Here is a 24,814-nt window from a genome sequence, read left to right as displayed (position 1 = left end):
GACAGCACTTGCCTGTGACCTATTTCTGATTTGAGAGTGCTGATTAAACAAGAAAATTCTTATGTTTGGTAGATTTACAGGCATTCTATGAAAATAAAAAAATTTCAACAAAACCGAGGTGAGAAGAAGGAAAACTATTTGGGAACATAAAGACCTTTTTCCTGCTTTAAAGCAGAACACTGTCATAGCAAAGTATGGAAAAATAAGTGAATACATGTGACAATTCATGTTAAAACTAGGGTATCAATACATTAGAGAACAGAAATTAGCAAAACAAAGTGCAGAAGACATCAAAGTGGTTTTCCTCATTTAATGTTCCTTTCCACTTATAAATGCTATCACAGTTCTAAAGAATTGGGAGAAAATTTTTTATTATGAAGATATAGCTCTAAGAACAGAAAGTAATTACATGCTAGCTTATAGTTCATTGTAAAAAATAATTATAACATGAAAAGTTAGTAAAAAATTAAAATCTGAAAAGTTATCTAAAGTCTGAAAATGTTAAGCAGAGTCCTCTGTATCTTGGCTGTGATCACTTTTGCATATCTGGGAGAGGAGAGTATTTAATTTCTCTATTCTCATTAATAAGGTGGTGTGTCCTTCACAGCTTGGCATAGTCTTTAAGAATCATCTGAAGCTTCTGGCTCAGCAAGATGTTCCCTCTGGCCTTCAGTCTGCCACTAAAGAATGCCTGGAAAGGAAAGCGGGACAAAAGAGCGCCAGACTTTATCATGTTGCATTTCATTTCTTTTTTGAAAAGATCACTGTTCAGACTGAATACAATTGAGATAATAACTCTGGATGACAAAGGCAACTTTTATCTAGCAATAATACTTTAATGATTATAGATAGTACCCAAATTCCTAGATACCTAAGGAAACAAACAAACAAAAAGACTCCTTGTGTATTTTGGAAAACCACAGAATAATTTATCTGACTGACAGATCTGGGAGTTCTGTGTCTCAACCCACACTTGGATGTCGGTCTATGTTCTTAAATGTGAATTTGAGACCCTATGAATATAGGGCTTTGCTGTAGTCCTGACAATAAAAGTATTTCTTACTCCTTGAAAGAGAAAGCCATGTAACGACAAAACAACACCATGTAACTAAGTAGTGAATCGGCCCTGTGCTGTAGCATCAGAAGGGCTGGGTTAAAATCGAGGCTCTGCCACTTCCAAGCAAGGTGAGCTTGGGCAAATTACTTAACCTTTCTGAGCTCTAGCCTCCTCATCTACGGGGGCATGACAACAGTACCTAAATAACGCAGCTTTGTCGCTGAGCTGAACCAAATAGTGTGTCAAGTGCTTAGCTTAGAGTGTGATGTGCGGTAAGGGCCTATCAAACGTGTCATTATTACCAAGTGAAGGCTGGAGAGTTCGAACACTACAGAATCACCTGTGGGCGTGGCCTGACACAGAGACTTGTCCACGTTCCTTAAGTTCACCCTCACTGTCAACTTCCCTCGCACTAAGAAAACACATACGTCAAAGTTCATACAGTTAATGGGGAAATAGTATATAGACTATGAAGTGAAAAAGAAATCCCTAGGTTTTTAGATAGATGGAAAAAAATGTAATATCCATGTATTCTTACCATCACAAAGCAGCCCAGGAATACAGTCTCACCTGAGAAGCCAAGCCATCAGCTTGCAGTGAGACTGTTTCCTGCCAGTCGACAGCTGAGAAAACTTGAGAGCTGTAATAACCGGCTCAAGGCCACAGCGCCAGCGAGAAGCGGGGCTAGGCCTTGAACTCACACGTGTTCTTCCTTAACACAGCCTCCGGCTTATCAACATACAGCAACCTGATCTTAGAAGCAAACCCTCATCAACTGGAGGGAAAGCCAAAACTACACGAACTTCTTATCCCAGAAAAAAATAAAGGGGAACTCATTCACAATCAGGATCAACTGCTAGGGGTCCAAAGAGGAGCCTGGGATTTCAAAGCTAAGACTGCTTTCACGGGGCAGTGACAGGCGCTACGCTCCGCCAGCCTGGCAGAGGCGTCAGTACCGAGACCTGCCTGCTGGGTCCTCTGAGACGGACCTGCCACCGAGGATCAGAACACCTAATTCCTTGAAGTAGATACACCAAAGCCAACGAGGACGGGTGTCGCAGAGTAAAAGAATTCTGTACAGAGATCTCTGTCCCTATCTATTTCCTTAGGATAGATTCCTAGAAGAAGAAATACTGAATCATGACACAACCATGCTTGCCCATCACCAGTGTGCAAACTGTGTGGCACAGTATGGAACAGTATGGAACATTTAGCATTTTCGAGGGAAATACAGGGACATCAGTGAAACACAACTCTTACTTGGACCTAATCACTTAATAAAGGGCTGTTAGGTATTTCTCTGAGCCTAGGAGTGCGAGGCAAAAAGTACTGAGACCGCAGGTTGCCACGAAGGAACAAAGTCTGAAGCCCTCCCACAGTGCTTTCCAGAAAGACTGTACCCAGTTTATAGTCGCTCCAGCTACCTGTGAGTTCTCTTATCCCAACTGTAACAATACTGTTCATTTTAACCTTTGAAAATTTGAGGCAAAATGACATCCGCTAATTTGCATTTTGTGGCTACTGGGAAAAATGAATAGTTCTTATGTATCTAAGTCATTTCTATTTATTGATTACTGGATCACAACTTTTGCTAACTTTTTTCTATTTGGTGTTTTCCAGAGCGTTGCAGAGGTTACTGACACCACTCTACCGTGTATCGTCGTTGTCTGTGTTATTTCCCCCAGGTTTATGGGACCACCTCGAGGAGTCCGACAAGCTGGCATTTTCAGTTTCCCCATGGCCTCAACTGCTGCTGGTGAGCTCCTGTTCCTGATTTTTATCCTTGCTTTCATCTGCTCAAGTATCAGTGAGGGCCCACAGTATGCTAGGCGATAATCTAGGCAGGAAATAGGTTATCTTCCTCTGTTCCCATGGAGCTAACATTATGGTAGGGGAGTCAAAAAATAAAATGTAAGCAAGTAATTAAAACCTGTCATAAACACTAGGAAGGAGAGAGCAGGATGCTATCCTCACATCCTTCCTAACAGAAAGGAACTACTCTGGATGAACTGAAGCCAGCTCTGCCAAAAGCTCAGGGGACAAGATCCAGAAAAGGCAACGGCACAGACACCAAAGCAGTAAAAGGTGATGGGAAGAAATGGAAAGAATGAACAATGTGAATGAGTCAGAATTCTAAGTGGGGAGACAAACGGTGTGGGCTGAAGCGAGAAAAGACGAGCAAGAAAATTGCCACGCAGGACATGGGAGATTGGTAGTCTGGATGTCATCCAAGTGCAAACGGAAATCTTAGGGAGGTTTTCAGGTAGGGCGACCAATAATCTAATTTACATTTTTAAATGGTTCCCCTGGACCCTGTGTGGAGAACAGACTGGTGGAGAGGCAAGTTTGGAAGTAGTAAGACCAGCCAAGAAGCCACAGGAGTAAGCCAGCGGAGATGCTGGAGGCTTGGATCGTGGTGGTATCTCTAGCGGGGAAGGTGGAGGATGAATGTTAAGATATATTATGGAGAAAGATCAGGCAGAATTAAGGACAAACAGAATATAGAGGTATAGAAAGAAGCCAAGACAATCCTTACATTACCAAGCGTATTAACTTGTATAGATAGATGGTAGTGCCATTTACGGAGACAGAAAAGACTGGGGGAGAAAATGAACTCATGAGTTCTATCTTAGACGACGTCAGTGAGAGATGCCAGTAAGACCTCCCATCAGAGGGTCAGGTGGAGAGATGCCGACAACACTGTGGAACTCAGAGAAGACAAGTCAGACATTTAGATCTGTGAGCTGTCAGCACATCCAAGGCTTTAAATACCACAGGACGGAGGAACGCATTTGGGGAAAGACGTTACTTAGAGAAGAGCCCTGAAATGAGCCCTGAGAAGCACCAAATTTAATGGGTGGGGTGGAAGAAGAAGACAGTAAAGGAGATTAGGAAAAGCCAAAGGTACAGAAAGCAAAACAGGAGAATATGGTGTCAAGAAAGCCAAGGGATGACATCATTTCAAGAAGTTGGTGGTTAACTCAGTTGAATGCTAAGAAGGGCTAAAGCAGACTTGGAATGCAGTAAAAGATAATCAGAAGAGAGATGAATGAACAAAGGGTCACTTGTTGGAGAAGCCATTTTTATGAATCATGAGGGAAGCTACCAAGGTCAACAAGAGTCGGTGGCAGAGAGAGAAAGACTGTATATACGAGGAGATGCGGTCTCTGATGACTGAAGACTAATGATCTTATTAGCACTGAGGTTGGGGAGAAGGTAACAAAGCCAAATGGCTTCAGAAAAACTCCGATATTAATTAGAATTTCTCAAAGGATTATCATTAAGAAGAATAAGTAGCTAGGTTTCTGTTAAGTTTTTGCTTCTGCTTTTATTTTTTACATTTAATCCCATTCCCTCTGGTGGTGACTTAGGTACATGGAATGATGAAAGCACTACCATTTCCTATGCCGCTGCCCAGTGCCATCCACTAAATGATCCATTCACCCCCAAGGGTCTTGTATTCCTGGCAATTACAAAAATGTTTCCCTGATCCTACATTAAATCTTTATATAAGGGCACCTCAAATGTAACACGTCTAAAAAAGAACTCCTAACGACCCACTCTCTGCCCTGGAGTCAATTTTCCACTCAGCGGCCAGAATGACCTTTCAAACTCATGCCACAATGGCTTCCTATCACACACGAGATCTAGACTCCTTGCCAAGACTGCGAAGGTCCTGTGCAAACCAGCCCTTCCCCACTCTCCCACTCCCCCTCCTCCCCCGCTCCCAGTGCTCTTCACCTGTCTCCTCACAGTTAAAGTGCTTCAGTAAAGTCCGGCTACTCCTGCATCAACACTTCATGTCCTTGGCCTCATGGTTCATCCATGAGCACTCACTTTGGCCAGTGCTCTGTCAGGCCTTTTTGGACAACCCTATCTCAAACAGTTCCCCTAGCCTATCACCATCTAATCCAGGGGCCAGCAAACTACAGCCTGCAGGCCAAACTCTGAGGCCAGTTTCTGGAAATACAGTTTTACAGATGGAACACAGCCCCATTCATTTATTTCCATATTATCTGTGGCTACTCTGACTCGACAGGGGCAGAAGTGAGGGGATGCAGCAGAAACCATCTGGCCCACAAAGCCTAGAATGTTCACTAGGTGACCCTTTACCGACAAAGTTTGCCAACCAGTGCTCTGACCCATTACTGTGCCTTATTTTTCTCAATACCTGAAATTAGATTTTTTTTTCCCTTCCACTCCAGAACGAAGCTCAAACAGTAGGGGGCACTATCATGTTGAGCCACACCTAATGCCTGAATCAGAGTTAAGTGCTAAGTAAATTTCTGGGAAGGAATCAACTGAGGTCAGCTGGTGCGAAGCACCAGCCTGAGCTCTTCGTATACGTTATCAGGTTTAGTTATGACTATTGTTTGGGATTATCACAATTATTGTATTAACTTTATTGTTGAGAACACTAGAATTTAGAGAATAAGTGACAGCGTGGATTCAAACTCAGACCTATCTCATGTCAAAGATCATATTTTTAACACTACACTAATTACTGTACAGTTCTTTTTAAATTAGTCTTTCTATCCAGGAAAAGTGCACTTTCTCAGGTATCCAAATTGCTCTGCTCCTTGTAAACTTGCACAACTGTTCTCAAATAGGCTTTCCTTGTTCGGGAAGTCACTGGCATTTTACAGTTTGCGTTGTGATTATAAACAACTTTTATTTTCAGTGACATCTTCTACTTGGGTTCACTGCTGTGTGAAAGCTATTTTTTAATAATAATTGAATATCCAACTGCTTGCTTGAAGCCCTTCATTCTAATAAATAGTAGTTGATTCTCTTGGGATTTCTAGCTACATGATCATGGTTTGAAAGTAACAAGTTTTTCTCCTCCATTCTAATTGTTACATCAGTTTCTTTAATTTTGCGTCTGTGGTTTGGCCAAAAGTCTCAGAACAGTATTAACTAATAGTGATCTGAGAGGGCAGCCTTGTCATAAGCATTATTTTCCAGGGAAAGGCCTCTAAATGTTTCATCTTATTAAGTAAGACACCAGCTGTTACATTCTATCCTTCTATTTCCAGTTTTCAATGATGATTAAGACAACTTATTAATCTTTTACATCAGGAATGAATTTCTAATTTCATAAAGTATCTAGTAATGCATGGTTTTTCACCTCTGAATTAATGACAGAATATATTTAAAGGTCTAGATGTGGGTTTTATATTGTCCTAGTCTATGCTGAAGAAGAACGTCACCCCCAAATTCAGTTTTAAAAGGTGTTATTTGGAACTCCTTTAAAAATATATATGATCTGTCAACCCAGATATTGATATCAACTGTGTCTTCTTCAAAGTTGTAAGGAACCTGTCTTATAAATCAGCATTTGGGAGTCAGCTGAAAACTGCAATTGTCAAATAGGAAGCAATGATGATGAATGGACTTGTTAGGAACATTACCTTCTGAGGGTCAAGCTTGCCCAGGACTACCTCCATGAAATCTTCGTCTGAAAGTGTGAAGGTCGTATCCACAGAGCCTACTGCAGGGCCTTGATAGACTTTTCCAGAACCATTTTTTAGGTCAATAGCTGTCAAAGACAGGAAGAGAGCAACGTGTGTTATTTTTTTTTTTTCTTCACAACAGGAGAGTAAAATAAAGCAAACGAAATGCAAACATATTTATAGTTTCCAAGATAGTGTGGCGCTTTCTACATTACACGTTCTCTGTCATTTAGAAAAATTAGAAAATCCTTTATTTTTCAAGATGTCTTTTTTATAAAGAAGTTCTTCACAAGAGTAAAAATCAATAATAGTTTCACTTCACTAAAGAAGTATATACAACAGAGACATTTTAAATGTGAATTAATGTAGAGTAAGATATAAGGAAGCTAAATTGTTGGTGGTTATATGGTTAAGGCCTTTAGGTTCAAATACAAACTCTATAGTCAACAAAGGAAGAAAGCTGAATTTTAAAACAGGTGCATGCTGGATACACCTGGGTGTCGCAGTTGGTTAAGCATCTGACTTTGCCTCAGGTCATAATCTTTCGGTTTGTGGGTTCAAGCCCCGCATTGGCTGTGCTGACAGCTCAGAGCCTGGAGCCTGCTTTGGATTCTGTGGCTCCTGTTGTCTCTGCCCCTCCCCTGCTCATTCTCTCTCTCTCTTTCTCAAAAATAAATAAACATTAAAAAAAATTTTAAACAGGTGAATGTTAGTTGGGTTGGAAGAAGGAAATACACAATCTAGTCACCTTTTAAATACCTATATTCATCAAAGGTTCTGTCATAGCAAGATAGTCAAAACAGATGCGTAAAAATGTTCTAATTTGTTGCATGTACTTAGTATTTATTTACAAAATATTTCTTGCCCTAATTGTTGCAAATAAACATTAAAATTAACTTCTTTTCCAGGGCACCTGGCTGGCTCAGTCGGTTAAGCGGCCGACTTCAGCTTAGGTCATGATCTCACAGTTCGCGGGTTCGAGCCCCGCATCGGACTCTGTGCTGACAGCTCAGAGACGAGCCTGCTCCGGATTCTGTGTCTCCCTCTCTCTCTCTGCCCCTCCCCTGCTCTCTCTCTTTCTCAAAAATAAACATTAAAAAATTTTTTTTTTCAATTTAACTTCTTTTCCCTTAACTGTTTTTGACAGAAGTATTTAAGTATCCCAGAAAAAGGCTGGGTAACTGGGAAAACTATGAAAAATTACCTTCATTGCTCTCTATAACATTTATAGAGTTGAATACCAAAGCCACAATTTACGAAGTTTTAAGTGCCTCCCATGTGACTGAGACCATCATCCCCTCCTCCAGTGCCAGCCTCCGGAAGGCACTTTCTCTTGCTACAGCAAAGGAGCTACAATCGCATCACCGTCCCTACGAGTGTGCAGAGAGCTCCCAGCTTAGGGCCAAGCTACACGTGCATGAGGAAAACCCAGAGTGCTTAACTACCTCCTGCTTAGCCCAAGACCTGCTCCAGAGGGAAAATGATATCACTCCAACTCTTCAGAGTACAGAAGTTGGCCAACTAAGGTAAAATAAGAACTCAACGAAAAGTCACCTGGGGGAAGAAGAAGGGCAAGGAGAAGGGGAAGTTTTTGCTTTGTACACTTCGTTCACTCACTCCACTGCTGAGTTGCTACTACGGGTGTCAGACAAACGCAAGGTACTAGAAGTCATGCGTGAAGAGCAAAGGCTCTGTTCTTACTGGCACTTAACTATGACATGTGTGTTCTCCTGTATTGCTTGTAGAGTTAAACAGAAAGAGAGAAAAAGGGAGGGAGTCAGGAAGGGTGGGGAAGGAAAGGGCGGGAGAAAGACTCTAAACTCTAAAAGGCAAACCTCTGGCGTTCAACAAACAACCTTCATGATGTTAATTCGTCACAAGTGAGCTAAAAGCCCACACCAGTCCTGCTCAGGAACGTTAGTGGGCTGCACACATCTTAATGCTCAGGTGAGGGAGGAAGGCTCTGAGCTAACGAAGGTTCTTATCTGTCCGCCTGCCCTCTCACTGCCCCTGGTTCTACGTGCAGCTTCACAGCCATGACTCTTGGAAAGCAATATGACTCTCCTCTGTGGAAAGCTAGAAACTAGGACTGATGAAAAAGAGGGCTCAGAGAAAGAGAAGGTTCTTAGCAAGAACACAGGGAGTGAGGGGAAAGGATTGGCATGTCCAATTCCAAGGTGGCTCAGGTTATGGTCTACAATATGGCTCGTTCAGCAGACTCATCATCCACCACCATTACCTTGAGTTTGCATTCACCCACCAGTAAGGTCATGGTTATTCTTACTGAAATGAAGAAACATACTATATGTATTTTCTTTTACTGGTAGCAACTATTTTAAAAGCTTTGTGAATGACTTCAGCTCTGTATTTATATGATCATTAAGGCTCCGAAAGAGTCTATGAAAATTTCAGTTGTACTTTACAACATTTAATGGGGGTGAGAGACCATGCCATTTGGAAAACTGGGGATCTCTAAAGGTCTTGGGATATATGTACCTTACAAATCACAAAGGAGAAGGCAGCTGTTTATACTGATGCCTCCTTCCCTGAAGATTATAAATGCTCTGCTGGAACAAGAATGTCTTGTCTGTATCCCCTACACTTCCTCAAATAGAAAGTACTTAGAAACTATTTATTAACGGATGATTAAAAAAGCACACCGATGAAGCATCTCTATTAAAAAAAAAATAGTAACAACAAAATGAAAACTTAAGTTAAAAATAAAGACTTTTTGGGGGCGCCTGGGTGGCTCAGTCGGTTAAGCATCCGACTGAGGCTCAGGTCATGATCTCACGGTTTGTGGGTTGGAGCCCCACATCATGCTCTGTGTTGACAGCTCAGAGCCTGGAGCCTGCTTCGGATTCTGTGTCTCCTTTTCTCTGTGCCCCTCCCCCACTTGTGCTGTCTCTCAAAAATAAATAAATGTAAAAAAAAATGTTTTTTTTAATAAAGATTTGTTTTAAATCACACCATGAAGGACACAATACTTTTGTGCTGTTCCTGCCAAAAACTCAAACTAATAATCATGGGAAACATCAAATAAACATAAACTGAGGAACATTCTACAGAATATCTGGGCTCTATTCTTCAAATATGTCAAGGTCACAAAAAACAAGAAAAGACTGAGGAACTCATCCAGATTAACAGACTCAAGAGACCTAATAATGAAATGTAGTATCTGATCCCAATTGGACCCTGGACAGCTCTTTCTTTTTCTTTCTTCATTTCTATTATTGTTGTTGTTATTCTTTCTATTGTTACTCTTTTGCTATAGAAAACATTAGTGGGACGACTGGTGAAATAAGAAAGTCTGTAGATTAATTAATACTGTATCAATGTTAACTTCTTGATATTGAGAGTGGTTCTATGAATAGATAAGAGACAGTCTTTGTTTTTAGGAGACGCTACTGGACTATCCAGGGAATAAAGGACACTGTATCTGTAAGTTTCAAATGCTCTCAAATGCTTTAGAAAAATGACCATAATATGTACGATGAAAAAAAATAGTAAAGGATATGGAATAAAATCATAATTTGGAGAAACTGAGTGAAAGACACAGACAAGTTCTCTGTACTATTCCTACAACTTTTCTGTAAGTCTGAAATCATTTCAAAAGAAAAAAGTACAAAAAGATGTTATTAAGATGAATAGCACCCACAGCAAGATGGAAAGCCATTAACGATTTAAGTGATTTTGTGAGCAAGTGAGTGAGTGAGTGAGTGAGTGTGGGCAAGCAGTCAGGGGCTGTGCTGTATGAGGGGATGTGGTCACGGGTGCTAAGGGAATCGAGAGTAACCTGAGGTAGACGCCCCTCCGACACACAGGTCCCCACCCCTGACTGGATGCCATAGTGCTTTCCGAAGGTCATCTCTTCAAGTCTTTCCTGTAAACCCATGAGACGCTTTCGGATCCCAGTCCAAAATGTGGAACAAGCATCCTCAAGACTGAGTTTATAGCCCAGCTGAGAAACCCTCAAAGGTGAACTGGTTGGTCTGCTAGAAGATGAACACCGACTATGAAGCCAATAGGTCCTAATGATCAAACGGTGCCACTAAGGATGAATGTATTCTGATCTTAACAGAACACCAGTTGCCAAATCTGTATATAACCTTCCACATTCTGGCAAGTTTCTAAGGTCCAAAATAAATGACCTCTAATATTTACAGAACACCTTTGTCTAGACATTGTTACATGGTGCATAATGGATGCCTGGATCTAGTCCAATTACGTAGACTTAGCTCTATACAATTAATTTCAGTATATATATTTTTTAAACCCAAATAATTTCATTACATAACCAGCAGTATGCAAGCAATAATGCATAGTATTTCTACAATCTTGCTATATCAATGCCAATTCCAATCATGTTCCTATAATGGCAAAGAATACAAATATGTGAAAAGAAACTAAATTTCCTTTAGGGGAAAAACAACCAAATGGTTCAACGCCAACCAGCTTAAACCTATCATCAGAACATATTTGTTACTCAGCAACACTGTATCATCACTACACGAAAAGAAATGGGTCTTTATCAAAAGTTTCAGTAGCGTGGCTATTCTATATCTACTAGATACAATCAAACAACAGACAGATTCTTATCTGGAAACAGAGGGTAATATCCATGTCTAGACTTACAACAAATTGCATCTTTAAGATTCCCGGGCCACAGTGTAAGATGCTCACTTTATTTAGACACAAATGGAGACACTGGAGCCATTAGCTACGCAGCAGACAGTCTTGTCAGAACAAGGATCTCCCTCCATTTTCTTCCTGCGTGCCATGAAGCACAGCAGCAAAGCTACTGCCCGGAGTCCCACCCACCATTTCCCTGAGCGTGGTTTCCAAGGCCCTGTCTCAGCTGTGACTTTATTTATCCCATGTTCCCAGCCCACGGTTCCTACCCACCAGCCCACATCTCAGTCTGCTACAGGTAAGCACCATGGCTTATCCTCTTCTCCCAAACCCCTCCCCTGGCCCACGTTTCACACATCTGGCAACACAGTCAACAACCCCAGCCACACAGGCTCCAAACTCTGGCATCCGTTTGGACTCCTTCTCTTTCCTCTTGTTTTTCAGACATTATCAGTAGCCAAGCCAGTCAGGTCTTCCTTCCCTTTCATCTGCAATGCAACAATCCTTGTCTCTCCAATCTCTGTATTCAAATTTTCCTGTGTCCCGCCTCTAAGAGGGAACAGCCAGTCTTCTCAAATTTGTGATCTGCAACCTAGCAGGGCACCTGGCACATTGTAAGCACTCAATTATTAGTTGAACGAGCCAATCCCCCCGTTCTGTGAGAGTTGATGACACCTTCTCCATGTCTCTTATCAATTCTGTTCAGAATTATTGATGGATATGAATAGGCCCCGATTCCTTATTTGTACTCCTCCAAGCAAAATGTGTTTTAGAATTCAGAATCTTCCAGATTTCAGGAAGGAAATACAGCGCATAAAACATGTATCATCTATTATGGAAGAGATGCGACGATGTAACACTCTATACACAGATACACGATTTCTGTACTCAACTCATTCACACTGGGTGAGATGCGGACAATTATTTGCATTATATGAGTTCCAGTCAGGTTCTGGCATCAATGAGTTGGAAGGAAAAAGACCTTTCCAGTTTTAGACTTTGTGGTCTCTGGAATGACGGACAGAAGAAGCTGTGTTTTAATTTTCAGGTAAAGCCTCTGATTCTTTATCATCCTCTATGCCTTCCTGTCATCTTTCATTTCCTCTGAATTTTTCCTGTTGCTTAGAACAACAGAATGGGATCCAAAGGGTTTAGCAGAACAACTTTTGGCTGGCTTTAAAAATTAACAGCCATGGGGGCGACTGGGTGGCTCAGTCGGTTGAGCTTCCAACTACAGCTCAGGTCATGATCTCACATAGTCCATGAGTTCGAGCCCCACATGGGGCTCTGTGCTGACAGCTCAGAGCCTGGAGCCTGCTTCAGATTCTATGTCTGTCTGTCTGTCTGTCTCTCTGTCTCTCTCTCTCTCTCTGCCCCTCCCCCCCACTCACACTCTCGCTCTCAAAATAAACAAAGATATAAAAAAAAAAGATTTTTTTAAAAAGAAATTAACAGTCATAGATGTTATAAGCTATATTGCTTACTTATAAAAGGTTTCAGTGGGATCACCCTGTTCCTGATTATTTCCCTCATACTAACTAGAAAATATCCACACAACACGTTATCATTTTAAAAGACAGAAGGTACCAATTTCAGAACTTAAAAAAAAAAAAAAAGCAGGTGTGTGATTCATCTAAGACTATATACTCTACATGGCTTTTAGCACTTAGTCAACATACATGGCAAGAGGCTACTGTGTTACAGGTTGTACTAGAAGCAAGAAATCAAAAATTAATCTGTAGCCCTTTCTCAGGCTTACCCCCAAGGTCAGATGGGAGGAGACACCTAATTATGAACGGTCATAACCCAGTAAGATAACTGTGACAAATAAAAGACTGTTCAAAGGAAATTTAGAGATTTCTTTCTCCCGCTAATGTCCATCTACACCCCTGCAACAGAATCCAAGAATCCCTATAAAAGTAAAAGGCTAAAGGAGAACATTTATTCAAAAGGGTAAAATACCCGAAGGAACAGAACATAAGAACATGGCAAGGCTTTCAACTACATTTTAGAGTCACAAAAAGACACAAATAACAAGATCATTATGTCCTTGATATCATTATATGGTTACATGTTATAAATACTATTTTATACACTATTATATGGTAATGATATGATATATAACATTGTTCATTATTAACAGTGAAATAAGAAAAACAGGCTTCTCAATTTCTATCTACATAAAGAAGCACTATGTACGGGTCATAACATTTTTAGTAATATAAAACAATGCTCTGTAATCAAACCATTGTCTCCAGAAGCAGAAATAAGAAGGTCCTAGTGAGCCTCCTCCCCAGAGTTCCTCATCAAGGCCCTGCTTCCGGCTCTTCATGCAGATCCGGCGCCCTCATCCCACATCTCTCTGTTCCGTGCTCTCGGCCCACAAGAAAGGAACAGATGGGCTCTCCAGCCTCTCTGAGGCCATCTCTGCCCAGTGAGGCAGAGGCCACACCGGCCCTCCTGCTCCTGGGTGACGACGCACAACAGGCTTCACAGGGCCTCATCTCAAAAACACAGATACGGCTCCTCTGCAGCCGAAACCAATCCTGACCCAAGGGCCAACACGAGAACTCAGCTAATTCTCCTGAGATTCAGACAAATTTGGTTTTAAAAGACTCTTACTCTCCCCACCTCCAACCACACATGATTGGGTGATGTCAGGAGTGGCATCGGGATGGCAGGAATGGGGGGGGGGGGGGAGGAAGGGCGGGGAGAAGACGGGCACAGTCCAAGATCTGCAGTTGGAATGCACCTTCCGGGCCAATAAGCCCAAACCCCCGGGTTCTGAGACTCGCACAAGGTCAGTCACTTGTGACGGTCACTCCGGTGACACCCGTGCTCAGCCAAGGTGCAGTGAGGAGCTGCGGTCTTCTCTCCTGTCCACCAAGACACGAATGAGGCTGGGACAGCTAAGAGCAATTTAAAATACTAAGATGTTTAAGAAAAAATCTTTAAAACCGCTTGTGCAAAAAAAAAAAAATAAGGACTCCCTAAATCAAAGCATTCAACCATCCATTTCATGGCATTAAGCGCCAAGATGAAGACGACAGATGCCAACATGGAATCATTTTCTAAGACACCGTAAGCCCAGAGGCCTAGACAGCTTCTACTGCCGCCAGCCACGGTGACATAGTCTGTGACACAGAGACTGGGAAAGCAACAACCAGAAGTGGAAACAGTTACGACACAGCTGAGATTCAGGTCCAATAATAGGTGGCCGACCAAAGGGAACAGTGAACCCTTTCAGGGAAAGCTTTAGGATCCCAATGTGACATGAGCTTTACTAAGGACTGCTCAAGATGAGAAAGCAAGCAAAAAGCTACCGGGCATCAATAGTAAGTAGTTATTAACAGGATTCCAATATTTCCATTTTTCCAGTGGAACTGTCAGGAAAAACCCTTCTCCTGAGTTAATTAAAGGTCATTTGTAAAGGGAAGCACATTTGCTAACACTGTCTACGAGGAAAAGTACCAACAAGACAAGGGGCAAATCTGAGTTACTAACACTAGTTTGCCAAGAGTGAAGCTCTTGTCTATGTTACACATCCCTGCAGGGCTCGAGGGTGCCAACTTTGGGACCCATGATTCCAGCACCTTCTCTCACTATTTACAGATCTCATTCCTCTCCTCTACCAGTATCTTCAAAGATCCTGTGCTGTAATTCAACTTCTAACAGACATTCCTCCCTAGGGAAAAAGCTGAATTCCATCATGGAAAGATAGACAACGGGAAGGGTGTGATAACACCTGCACACACAGTGTTGATCTATGAAGTTATTTAGACAAAAATTAGACACTTTGAAATCTGGGGGACTAAATACCTATCACATGTTTGCCTTCCTTTATCCCCCCCAGCGCCCTTCTAAATTAACTTCCTAGAAGCCCAGTGAGTCCCAGAAGAACAAACATCAAAATGTTAACTGAGGGTGGTGGCACTATATACATCCTTATATTCTTCTTTATGCCTTTATATATCAAACTATATGTCACAAGCATACACTGCTTAAAAGGAACAACAGTTGCTATATTACAAAGAAGGTTGTTAATATTGATCCAAAATCAGTTTAACAAAACTCCTAAATGTTCTTCTAGGAATACATAACAGGAGACTATTTCAAAAAGTTTCAGTTGCTTTAGAGATATATTTTAATTTTCTGCTCTAAGTGAGCATTTATAGCGATGTTTAGTTGTAGGGAAGAATAAAACAAACTGATTTTCAAGGCACTCACAAAGTCAGTCTTAAACTGCAATCTGAGAATTAAGGTGCAATCCAAATTAGTAATGTTTTGGGATGAGGAAAACAGTTTTATTTATTTATTTATTTTTTTTTTTTTTTTAATTTTTTTTTTTAACGTTTATTTATTTTTGAGACAGAGAGAGAGCATGAACAGGGGAGGGTCAGAGAAAGAGGGAGACACAGAATCTGAAACAGGCTCCAGGCTCTGAGCTGTCAGCACAGAGCCCGATGTGGGGCTCGAACTCACGGACCGCGAGATCATGACCTGAGCCGAAGTCGGATGCTTAACCGACTGAGCCACCCAGGCGCCCCGAGGAAAACAGTTTTAAATCTGTCAAAATATAAAGATTTGAAAATATTTCATTTGACCTATAAATTTGCTTTCTGTTTAAGGGGAATTTAAAGACAAAAGAAGCACATAGCTAACAAGACTGTTTAAAAGTACTAATTTCAGTTATACACAATGAAATCTTTAAAAACAGATATTTTCATTTTCACGGATTCTTTACACCTCTGAAAAACACACATGGGTTCAGTGCCCTAAAACGTGTTATTTCCCATGAAAAGGTAGGGTTCACCTACCTTCAAAGACACAGGCTCTAATTATAACAAGGACGCTTTGCCTCTATGTACTAAGAGTTACCTTAGGACAGGATAAGGTCAGGGATAGGACTTACTCCACTTGGCTGCAGTGTTTCCACCTTTAGTGATGTGCCACTCAAATACAGCATCCACTTTCTTCACCACCTCACGCCCAATATCCCCAAGGCGGCGACCTATTTCCTCAAACACCAGGGTACTCTGAAGCTCCTCATGCTGGCAAAAAGAGAAAATTTAATTTTAAAAGTTTGTAAAATGACACAAGGGGAGAAATGATTACAAAACGTATGTGCAATAAAGTGATTTTTTTTAATCTGCATAAAAATAAGGCAAATTAGTTTTTTGCACACCAGCCTTCTTTTACTCTTTCCTTACATTCATTCATGTCACCCAGGACCTCAGTCCTCTTAATGAGGATTTTACTTTTATCAGAATTCAGAAGTAATATTTGAAAAGCACACTCGACAACCTACGTCCTAACTAACTTCAGTAGGAAGACACTGGACAAATCAGTCTAACCTCTGCAGTCTCATCCCTTGCTTTGTAAAATGGGATTAAGTTATATGAAGCCTGATTTTCCTTGGAGCTTTAACACTTCTAAAGTTTTTGATCTTAGATTCTTCTTAAGGGATTTTAATCTTCAGTCATTTATGGGATGACACAGCTCATAAGAGACAATTAAAGATCCTGTGTCTGAGAACCTCAGATTACAAAGTTAATACTTTGAAGACCGAGAATAGAAACATTTGCATTAAAAGCCTCAGCACGTTAATCGAGTAACACAAATATTTTAATAAATAATACATGCTATTGTTTTCATACTTGCATACAAAGCTTTACACAGATCTTTAAATCAAGAAAAGATACAGGATATTTAACTTTTTCATCTGCTTTTCCCCAAAATATTGTTAGCTTAAAATTTCCAACGAAAAAACTGATTCAGGGGCGCCCGGGTGGCTCAGTCGGTTAAGCGGCCGACTTCGGCTCAGGTCATGATCTCACAGTCCGTGAGTTCGAGCCCCGCTTCGGGTTCTGTGCTGACAGCTCAGAGCCTGGAGCCTGCTTCAGATTCTGTGTCTCCCTCTCTCTCTGACCCTCCCTTGTTCATGCTCTGTCTCTCTGTCTCAAAAATAAATAAACATTAAAAAAAAATTTTTTTTAAAAAGAAACAACTGATTCAGTTACTCTAAAACTAAAATATTAAGTATTTTCTCTTGAAAGCCACCCCAGCATCTCCCTTTAAAAAGTTTTAAAAATTTCTAAGTTGTCAAAGTATTCCTTTTACTTTCACAGTTTTGAATTATTATCCTTCAAGAATAAGAATCTTTCAGAGCTCTTAATTTTCTTTTTTTTTTTTTTTTTTTTTTTTTTTTTTTTTTTAATTTTTTTTTTTCAACGTTTATTTTTTTTATTTTTGGGACAGAGAGAGACAGAGCATGAACGGGGGAGGGACAGAGAGAGAGGGAGACACAGAATCGGAAACAGGCTCCAGGCTCCGAGCCATCAGCCCAGAGCCCGACGCGGGGCTCGAACCCACGGACCGTGAGATCGTGACCTGGCTGAAGTCGGACGCTTAACCGACTGCGCCACCCAGGCGCCCCCAGAGCTCTTAATTTTCTAAAGCAGCCTGAACACTCTAGAAGTAATGTTAACTGAAATGCATAACTCAGGAAATGACTGGGATACCAGTTTCTACGACCTACCGCAGAGGATGTCTTAGCTGAAATACCAGATGCTGGCACAAGATCCACATATGCATTTGAAATGACGATGTCTCCGGTTTCATGAATCTTAAAGAGAAGAGGGAAAAACACCAGTTCACTCTGATGATTCCAATGAAAACACAGTATTGCCATAAAACAGTATAAAGTCATTTAAAATTACAGTTTTTCCTCATAAGAAGAAGAAAATAATAATCCAAATTAAATAAAGTTTATAAATTAAATATCAAGATGAATAAACATGAAGTCTTACTGTTTTACTACAACTGTTATTAACCCTAACTGGAGTCAACTGATGCCCTTTTAAAAAATACCTATGACCAAGGTCCCATCTCCAAACTTCTAATTTAGTCTGGGGTGGACCCCTGGCATTCGTATTTGGAGATTTAAAAAAAAAAAAAAAAAAATTTATGTTTATTTATTTTTGAGAGAGAGAGCACGAACGGGGGAGGGGCAGAGAGTGAGGGAGACACAGAATCTGAAGCAGGCTCCAGGCTCAGAGCTGTCAGCACAGAGAGGGAGGTGGGGGGGGGGGGGGGGGGGGGGCGCCTCAAACTCACAAACCACGAGATTGTGACCTAAGCCTAAGTCAGACACTCAGCCTACTGAACCAACCAGGCGCCCCGACTGCATTGGTCTTTTTAAAGTAATAATCCAAGTTCTTTCAAATAGGAAGTATACATAGCATAAACAAAATGCTTAAATATACTTTCATCAAAATATTCATTTGAGGAATTCAAATTCTAATTCCTAATACTTCATCTAAAATTATTCCAGTAGCTACTCTTTCATAAAATTGTGATATTGCTGCAAATATACAGGATAATGTCTAAAAATTAAGGTGGCATTAATGTTGACTTTTAACACTTAAGAAGATAATTGTTGGGGCACCTGGGTGGCTTAGTCGTCTCAGGTCATGATCTTACGGTTTGTGAGTTTGAGCCCCCTGCTTGTGCACTGTCTCTCTCCCAAAATAATAAATAAATAAATAAAACATTAAAAAAAGAAAAGAGCACACTCCTTTGACTACTTGCCATCATACTTGAGAAAAAAGATTTTTCAAACAATTTGTTCATTTTGTTCTAATTATATACAGTGCAAAACATGGAAAGAGACAATTTATGAACAAAATATACTTTAGTAAATTACTTTCTTGTGACCAAGCCAAGCATGTCATTTTGGAATATTAGTTTAAAATGTTTCTTAAAATACAACATGAAAGAAGGAAGGAAGGGAGAGAGGGAGGGGAGGAGGGGAGGTGGGAAGGAAGAGAGGAGGGAAGTAGGAAGGAAGGGGGGAGGGAGAGGGCGGAAGGGAAGGAAGGAAGGAAGAAAGGGAGGGATGGAGGGAGGGGAGGAGGAAGGAAGGAAGGGAGGGAGAAAGGATCCTATATATAACTAATAGGAAAGAGTATCTCTAATCACTGGGGGGAAAGAGCAAATATAGTGAAAAGATAAGAAGATATGCTTAGGTTTTATCAAAATGGCAAGAAGGTATTATATTCAGACATTAAGTTATTTCTCAGCCCTTTCAGTTGTATCCATGGAAATTATTTCTGTGCTGTTCATTACTAGACCTGGAGAAAACAGAAACCTGTAATATAGTCATGGACCTTAACACTTTCAGATTTCATCATCTTACTCAAAAAATAAAACTTAATCAAAATAATGAGAAAACAGGAAGGCTCCAGAATATGTGGCACAAACATTAACCACAGGAGGACTTGAGAGAAAGGCAGTATGTGAGTTTGTGTGGGCAGAAAAAGAGGAGTGAGCAGTAAGGAGCTGCTGCCTCCAAGGGCAAGGTAAGAGCTTGAAAGGAAACTGAAAAGACAAAAGGCCACGGGAAATGAAGCGTATACACAAATAAAGCAGGCAAGTGATAGTGCAAGCTACAGGAATTAATGAGGAGTAGGGCAACCACATAAAGAGGAGTTCCACAAAGTTATTTATTTATGAAAGAAATTGTGATATAGTAAGAAGAGCGAGGGCCCTGGGATGTAGGCTTTGAGCCAGAAGACCTGGGTTTGTACCCCGGCTCCATCACCTTCTGTGGGACCAGGAGATGGTATTTAAGAGACCCAAACCCAGGGCGCCTGGGTGGCTCAGTCAGGTGAGCGTCCAACTTCAGCTCAGGTCATGATCTCATGGTTCATCGGTTCGAGCCCCACGTCACGCTCTGTGCTAACAGCATGGAGCCTGCTTCAGATCCTCTGTCTCCCTCTCTCTCTGCCCCTCTCCTGCTCGTGCTCTCTGTCTCTGTCTCTCAAAAATGAATAAATGTTAAAAAAATAATAATAATAAAAAAAAGAAAGACCTGAACCCAGATTTTCTTTCATCAAATACAGAGTTCTTAGGTATATTAGAGATTATGGTACAGCCTGCTCACAGATGTTTAATAGCTACTATTATTATTCATGATGGTGCCTACACTGCCCAACACAAACCATCTGTGTGGTACAAAATGATCAGGCCAAAAAGTACCAGCTTGGTCAACCATATTAACAAAAATTAGCTTTAAAAATCTCACATATAAAGGAATGATCGCATGTCCTTTTAGTATTTTACCGGAACACTGCTAACAGCCTCACCCAAACATTACTTAACTCTTTAGGGATACATACTTATTTTGTGTCTTGTTTACTATTCACTAGGCCCAAATTCTGTGACATAAGGTGTTAATTTGTGGTTTTTTAAAATTTAAATCCAAGTTAGTTAACATATAGTGTAATAATGCTTTCAGGAGTAGAACTTAGTGATTCCTTTCTTACATAGAACACCCAGTGCTCATCACAAAGTGTCCTCCTTAATGCCCAGCACTCATTTGGCCCATCCCCCCACCCCTCCCCACCTCAGTTTGTTCTCTGTATTTACGAGTCTCTTATGGTTTGTCTCCCTCTCTGTTTTTATCTTATTTTTCCTTCCCTTCCCCTTTGTTCATCTGTTGTGTTTTTTAAATTTTACATATGAGTGAAATCATATGGTATTTGTCTTTCTCTGACTGGCTTATTTCACTTAGCATAATACCCTCTAGTTCCATCCACAATTTGTGGATTTCTGTATGATTGAGATATCCAGTAGAAAACATACCCATAAGGGTATGGTTTTACTGTCCTGTGCAACATTAACTAGTTTTGTCTCTAATTCAGCAAAATTATTTAGAGTGGGTCCTGTTGGGCCATATATTGTTACTCCAATTCTCTTTTGGACCACTTTTATCATCTTGCCGGCTCCCTCATTAAGCAATTAGATTTGTCATATTTTCACTTAAAAAAAGAATCTTTTTTAATGTTTATTTTTGCAAGAGAAACAGAACATGAGTGGAAGAGGGGAAGAGAGAGAGGGAGACACAGAATCCACAACAGGCTCCAAGCTCCAAGCTATCAGCACAGAACTTGACACAGGGCTTAAACTCATAAAGTGTGAAATCATGACCTGAGCCAAAGTTGGATGCTTAACCAACTGAGCCACCCAGGTGCCCCTCATTGATGCAATTTAAAAAAAAAACTTTTTTATTATGTTTATTTATTTTGAGAGAGAGAGAGACAGAGTACGAGCAGGGAAGGGGCAGAGAGAGAGAGGGAGACACAGAATCCAAAGCAGGCTCCAGGCTTCAAGCTGTCAGCACAGAGTCCGACGCGGGGCTCAAACCCACAAACCGTGAGATCATGACCTGAGCTGAAGTCGGACACTTAACAGACTGAGCCACCCAGGCACCCATCATATTTTCATTTTATACCTGCGGAAGAGTGATGCCTTTAATATTCTGAAGATTACATTTTGACAAGTTGATTGGCTGAGTCAAAAAGGCTGGGTTTTCAGAATAGCTGTGCCTCTTGTACAAAGGCAGGTACCAATTCAGTAAAAAATAAAACAAAAAACAAGGGACATAGACACCTTTTCAATTAAAAGTTACCACTGATTAGGGACACCTGGGTGACTCAGTTGGTTAAGCATCCGACTCTTGATTTCAGCTCGGGTCATGATCTCACAGTCACCACATCAAGCCCTGTGTCAGGCTCCATACTGAGCGTGGAACCTGCTTGTGATTCTCTCTCTCCACCACCCGCCCCCCCTTCCTGCCCCTCTCCTGCTAACGTGCACGCACGGGGGACCATTCTCTCTCTCTCTCTCAAAATAAATTTTTTTTTGAAGTTACCATTAATTAAAAAGAAACTCTCTAGATTTTCTATCATACCCATAGCACTAACCAAAATAACACTGTAAGACAGAATACAATTACAGGGTGTGGTGAACCAGGTAACAAAGCCCCTCTGACTACATTACTCATACCTTGGTTTGGAAATGAATTCTATTTCCTTCTTTCCACATCTCAGTTTTTATAGTCTGTCCTGGATATACTGGTTTTGAAAAACGAACCTTTAAAAGAAAGGAGTTTGGGGGTTAACAATGTTTTAAAATGAAACCTTTCTACTCGTGGGGAAAGAAATTCCAAGGAAGGTTGGAGAACAAAAAAGGAAGAAAACAGGTTTAAATATATTTAAATTCTTAAAAGGACAAAAACAGTAGTAAGAAAAAATTACAGCAACGATATAGTTCTTATAAGCTCATTCTTTATCTTTCAAAGCACAGAATCCATGAATAGTGTTTAATCTTGAGAAACAGAAACATCATTGTATTAAGGACAGTTATACAGGTAGTCCCAGAACAGCTTCATCAATGCAGATGAAAGCAGTACTAAGTATATCCAGGGACTAAGATTTGGGGTGGCATCTAGAACAAAATAATCCCACTTCTTATTTCATAATTTTCTATGCCATATTATTTGCTCTGTGTATGTTTAGCTATTAAGAGTAGCTACAATAAAATGAAAAGCATGAAAATAATCTGTGTTATTAAAGGCAACACATCAGAAAATGCAATTTCACTGCTGCACAGAACACAACTGATAAAAGCTTTTGGAGCCATTTGACACGGTCTTAAACCATTTGTTAATGTCTGTCTTTAGACTTAACTTCTGCAAAGATGCTGTGTAGAGACAGGTTTTTTTTTTGTAATTTATAATAGATGAAAACGTGAAACCAACTTAAAAGTACAAAAACTAAAATCAATATGCAGCCGTCATGTTGACATAGGTATACGTTAATGAGTTCAAATGCAGCCACTTAACATTTTTTAATTAAATTAAGACAAATTACAAAATAGTCAAGAAAAAAAATGTTTAAGGTAAACCTCAAGTTTTTATTAATGCGGATATACTGACATATGCATGTATGCTCCTAATTAATGAAACAATCAAAGTAATCTGTGGAAATTATAATTGTATATGATATCTTTCATGGTTCATGCATAAGAGGTATTTATAGCTACAATAAGAACACGGGCTGATTGCCAAGTCAATGAAATAATAAAAATGTGTATTGCTTCAGTACGGTACCTATTTCAAATGAAGTCACTAAAACTCCTTTTCTAAAAATAAAAAAGGGAACTAATGTTCAAATTATGCAATAATACACATATACCTTAATTGCCTTGAATCTTGACGCATCATTATCTGCAAACTTCTGTAATACATGCCTGGCAGAAAATCCAAATGTACATAATCCATGTAATATGGGCTTGTCAAAACCTAAAAAAAAAAAAAAAAAAGAGAGAGAGAAGAGAGAGAGACTTTAGTTAGTTAGATATAGGTATATTTCCTACTTAAAACCAAGGGCCCCTGAGTGGTTCAGTCAGTTAAGCAACCAACTCTTTGTTTTAGCTCACATGATGATCTCACAATTTCGTGGGTTCAAGCCCCACATCAGACACTGCACTAGCAGCTGGCTTGGGATTCTCTCTCTCCCTCTCTCTCTGCTCCTTCCCCACTCACACTGTCTCTCTCAAAATAATAAAAACTTAAAAAAAAATGTATTTGTATATATATATATGTGTATATATATATATACATATATATATATATATATATATATATATATATATATATATATACACACGCACCAAGGATAATTAATTCAGGATTTCAAAAACACATCTTCAAATGGCACTATGATGGGGCATCTGCATGGGTCAGTTGGTTAAGCCTCCGACTTGAGCTCAGGTCATGATCTGATGGTTCATGAGTTCCAGCCCTGCGGCAGGCTCTGTGTTGACAGATTGGAGCCTGGAGCCTGCTTCAGGTTCTGTGTGTCCCTCTCTCTCTGTCCCTCCCCTGCTTGTGCTCTGTCGCTTTCTCTCTCAAAAATAAATAAATATTAAAAATTAAAAAAAAAAACAAAAAAAAAAAACAGCACTGGGATGAATTAATACCATCTATTTTAAGAAACATGGAAAATATTTTATAAATAATACTTCCAGGGAGAAAACTATGAAACAAACAGAGAAGAATCAAGAAAGGAATGTGAGAGATGTGGGAACACAAAGAATTGTTTTGTTTGGCTGTGGTCCTGATGATGAAATCACCCCTGCTGATTTCAATATCCAGGTATGCAGATGATCCTTTCCTAGCCTTTCAGTTCCTTCCTCTCTCCTCCAATGTCCTTGCCCAGCAGGATAACTCCGACACCCACCTACATGATAAAATCCTAACCCTGCACTAGGAGCTGCCTTCCTCCACAATCTGAATTATGAATTCCAAGCACAACACCTCCTGAACACTACTTCCTACTTTCTCTACCCTTAGCATAAATGTATTAGGAGAAGGCTATTTTTTAAATACAACTGGGATGCCTGGGTGGCTCAGTTGGTTAAGGGTCCAACTTCGGCTCAGGTCACGATGGCGTGGTTCGTGAGTTCGAGCTCTGCGTCAGGCTCTGTGCTAACAGATTGATCGGAGTCTTGAGCCTGCTTCAGATTCTGTGTCTCCCTCTCTCTTTGCCCCACCCCCACCTCCCTAAAAAATAAACATTAAAAAAAATTTTTTAAATACTACTCAAACTACCTGTCTTAAGTAGCAATGTCCCTGAGTGTTATTTACATAACGGAACTACTAGTTTTCATTGGTACACATTATGAGCAACTCACCAGCGAAACTAGAGAAGTTAGGATCAATGTGTAAGGGATTCCAGTCGCCACTGAGGCGGTACAAAGCAGCCTGCAGAGAAAGAATTATAAAAATAACTAGCACTCAGTGCTTTCTGAAAATACATTAAAAGAA

The 24,814-nt window shown here is 40.3% G+C and overlaps 1 protein-coding gene across 2 annotated transcripts in view; it reads right to left on the bottom strand.

The window, feature by feature from the left end:
* Positions 1-296: 296 nt before the first annotated feature.
* HSD17B4 (hydroxysteroid 17-beta dehydrogenase 4) overlaps positions 297-24,814 on the bottom strand; it is an 84,675-nt gene continuing 60,157 nt past the window's right edge. For both annotated transcript variants that reach the window (XM_007086843.3, XM_042982668.1), the window contains 7 exons: positions 24,682-24,751; positions 23,181-23,287; positions 21,991-22,077; positions 17,681-17,767; positions 16,055-16,193; positions 6,469-6,596; positions 297-691 (listed from right to left, as the gene is read on the bottom strand). In XM_007086843.3, the coding sequence (XP_007086905.2) occupies positions 602-691; positions 6,469-6,596; positions 16,055-16,193; positions 17,681-17,767; positions 21,991-22,077; positions 23,181-23,287; positions 24,682-24,751 (708 nt within the window). In that variant the 3' untranslated portion in view covers positions 297-601. The remainder of the gene's footprint in view (positions 692-6,468; positions 6,597-16,054; positions 16,194-17,680; positions 17,768-21,990; positions 22,078-23,180; positions 23,288-24,681; positions 24,752-24,814) is intronic.

The sequence above is a fragment of the Panthera tigris genome, chromosome A1, assembly GCF_018350195.1.
Source record: "Panthera tigris isolate Pti1 chromosome A1, P.tigris_Pti1_mat1.1, whole genome shotgun sequence".
Classification (NCBI taxonomy): domain Eukaryota; kingdom Metazoa; phylum Chordata; class Mammalia; order Carnivora; family Felidae; genus Panthera; species Panthera tigris.
This window is presented reverse-complemented; position numbering and strand designations above follow the sequence as displayed.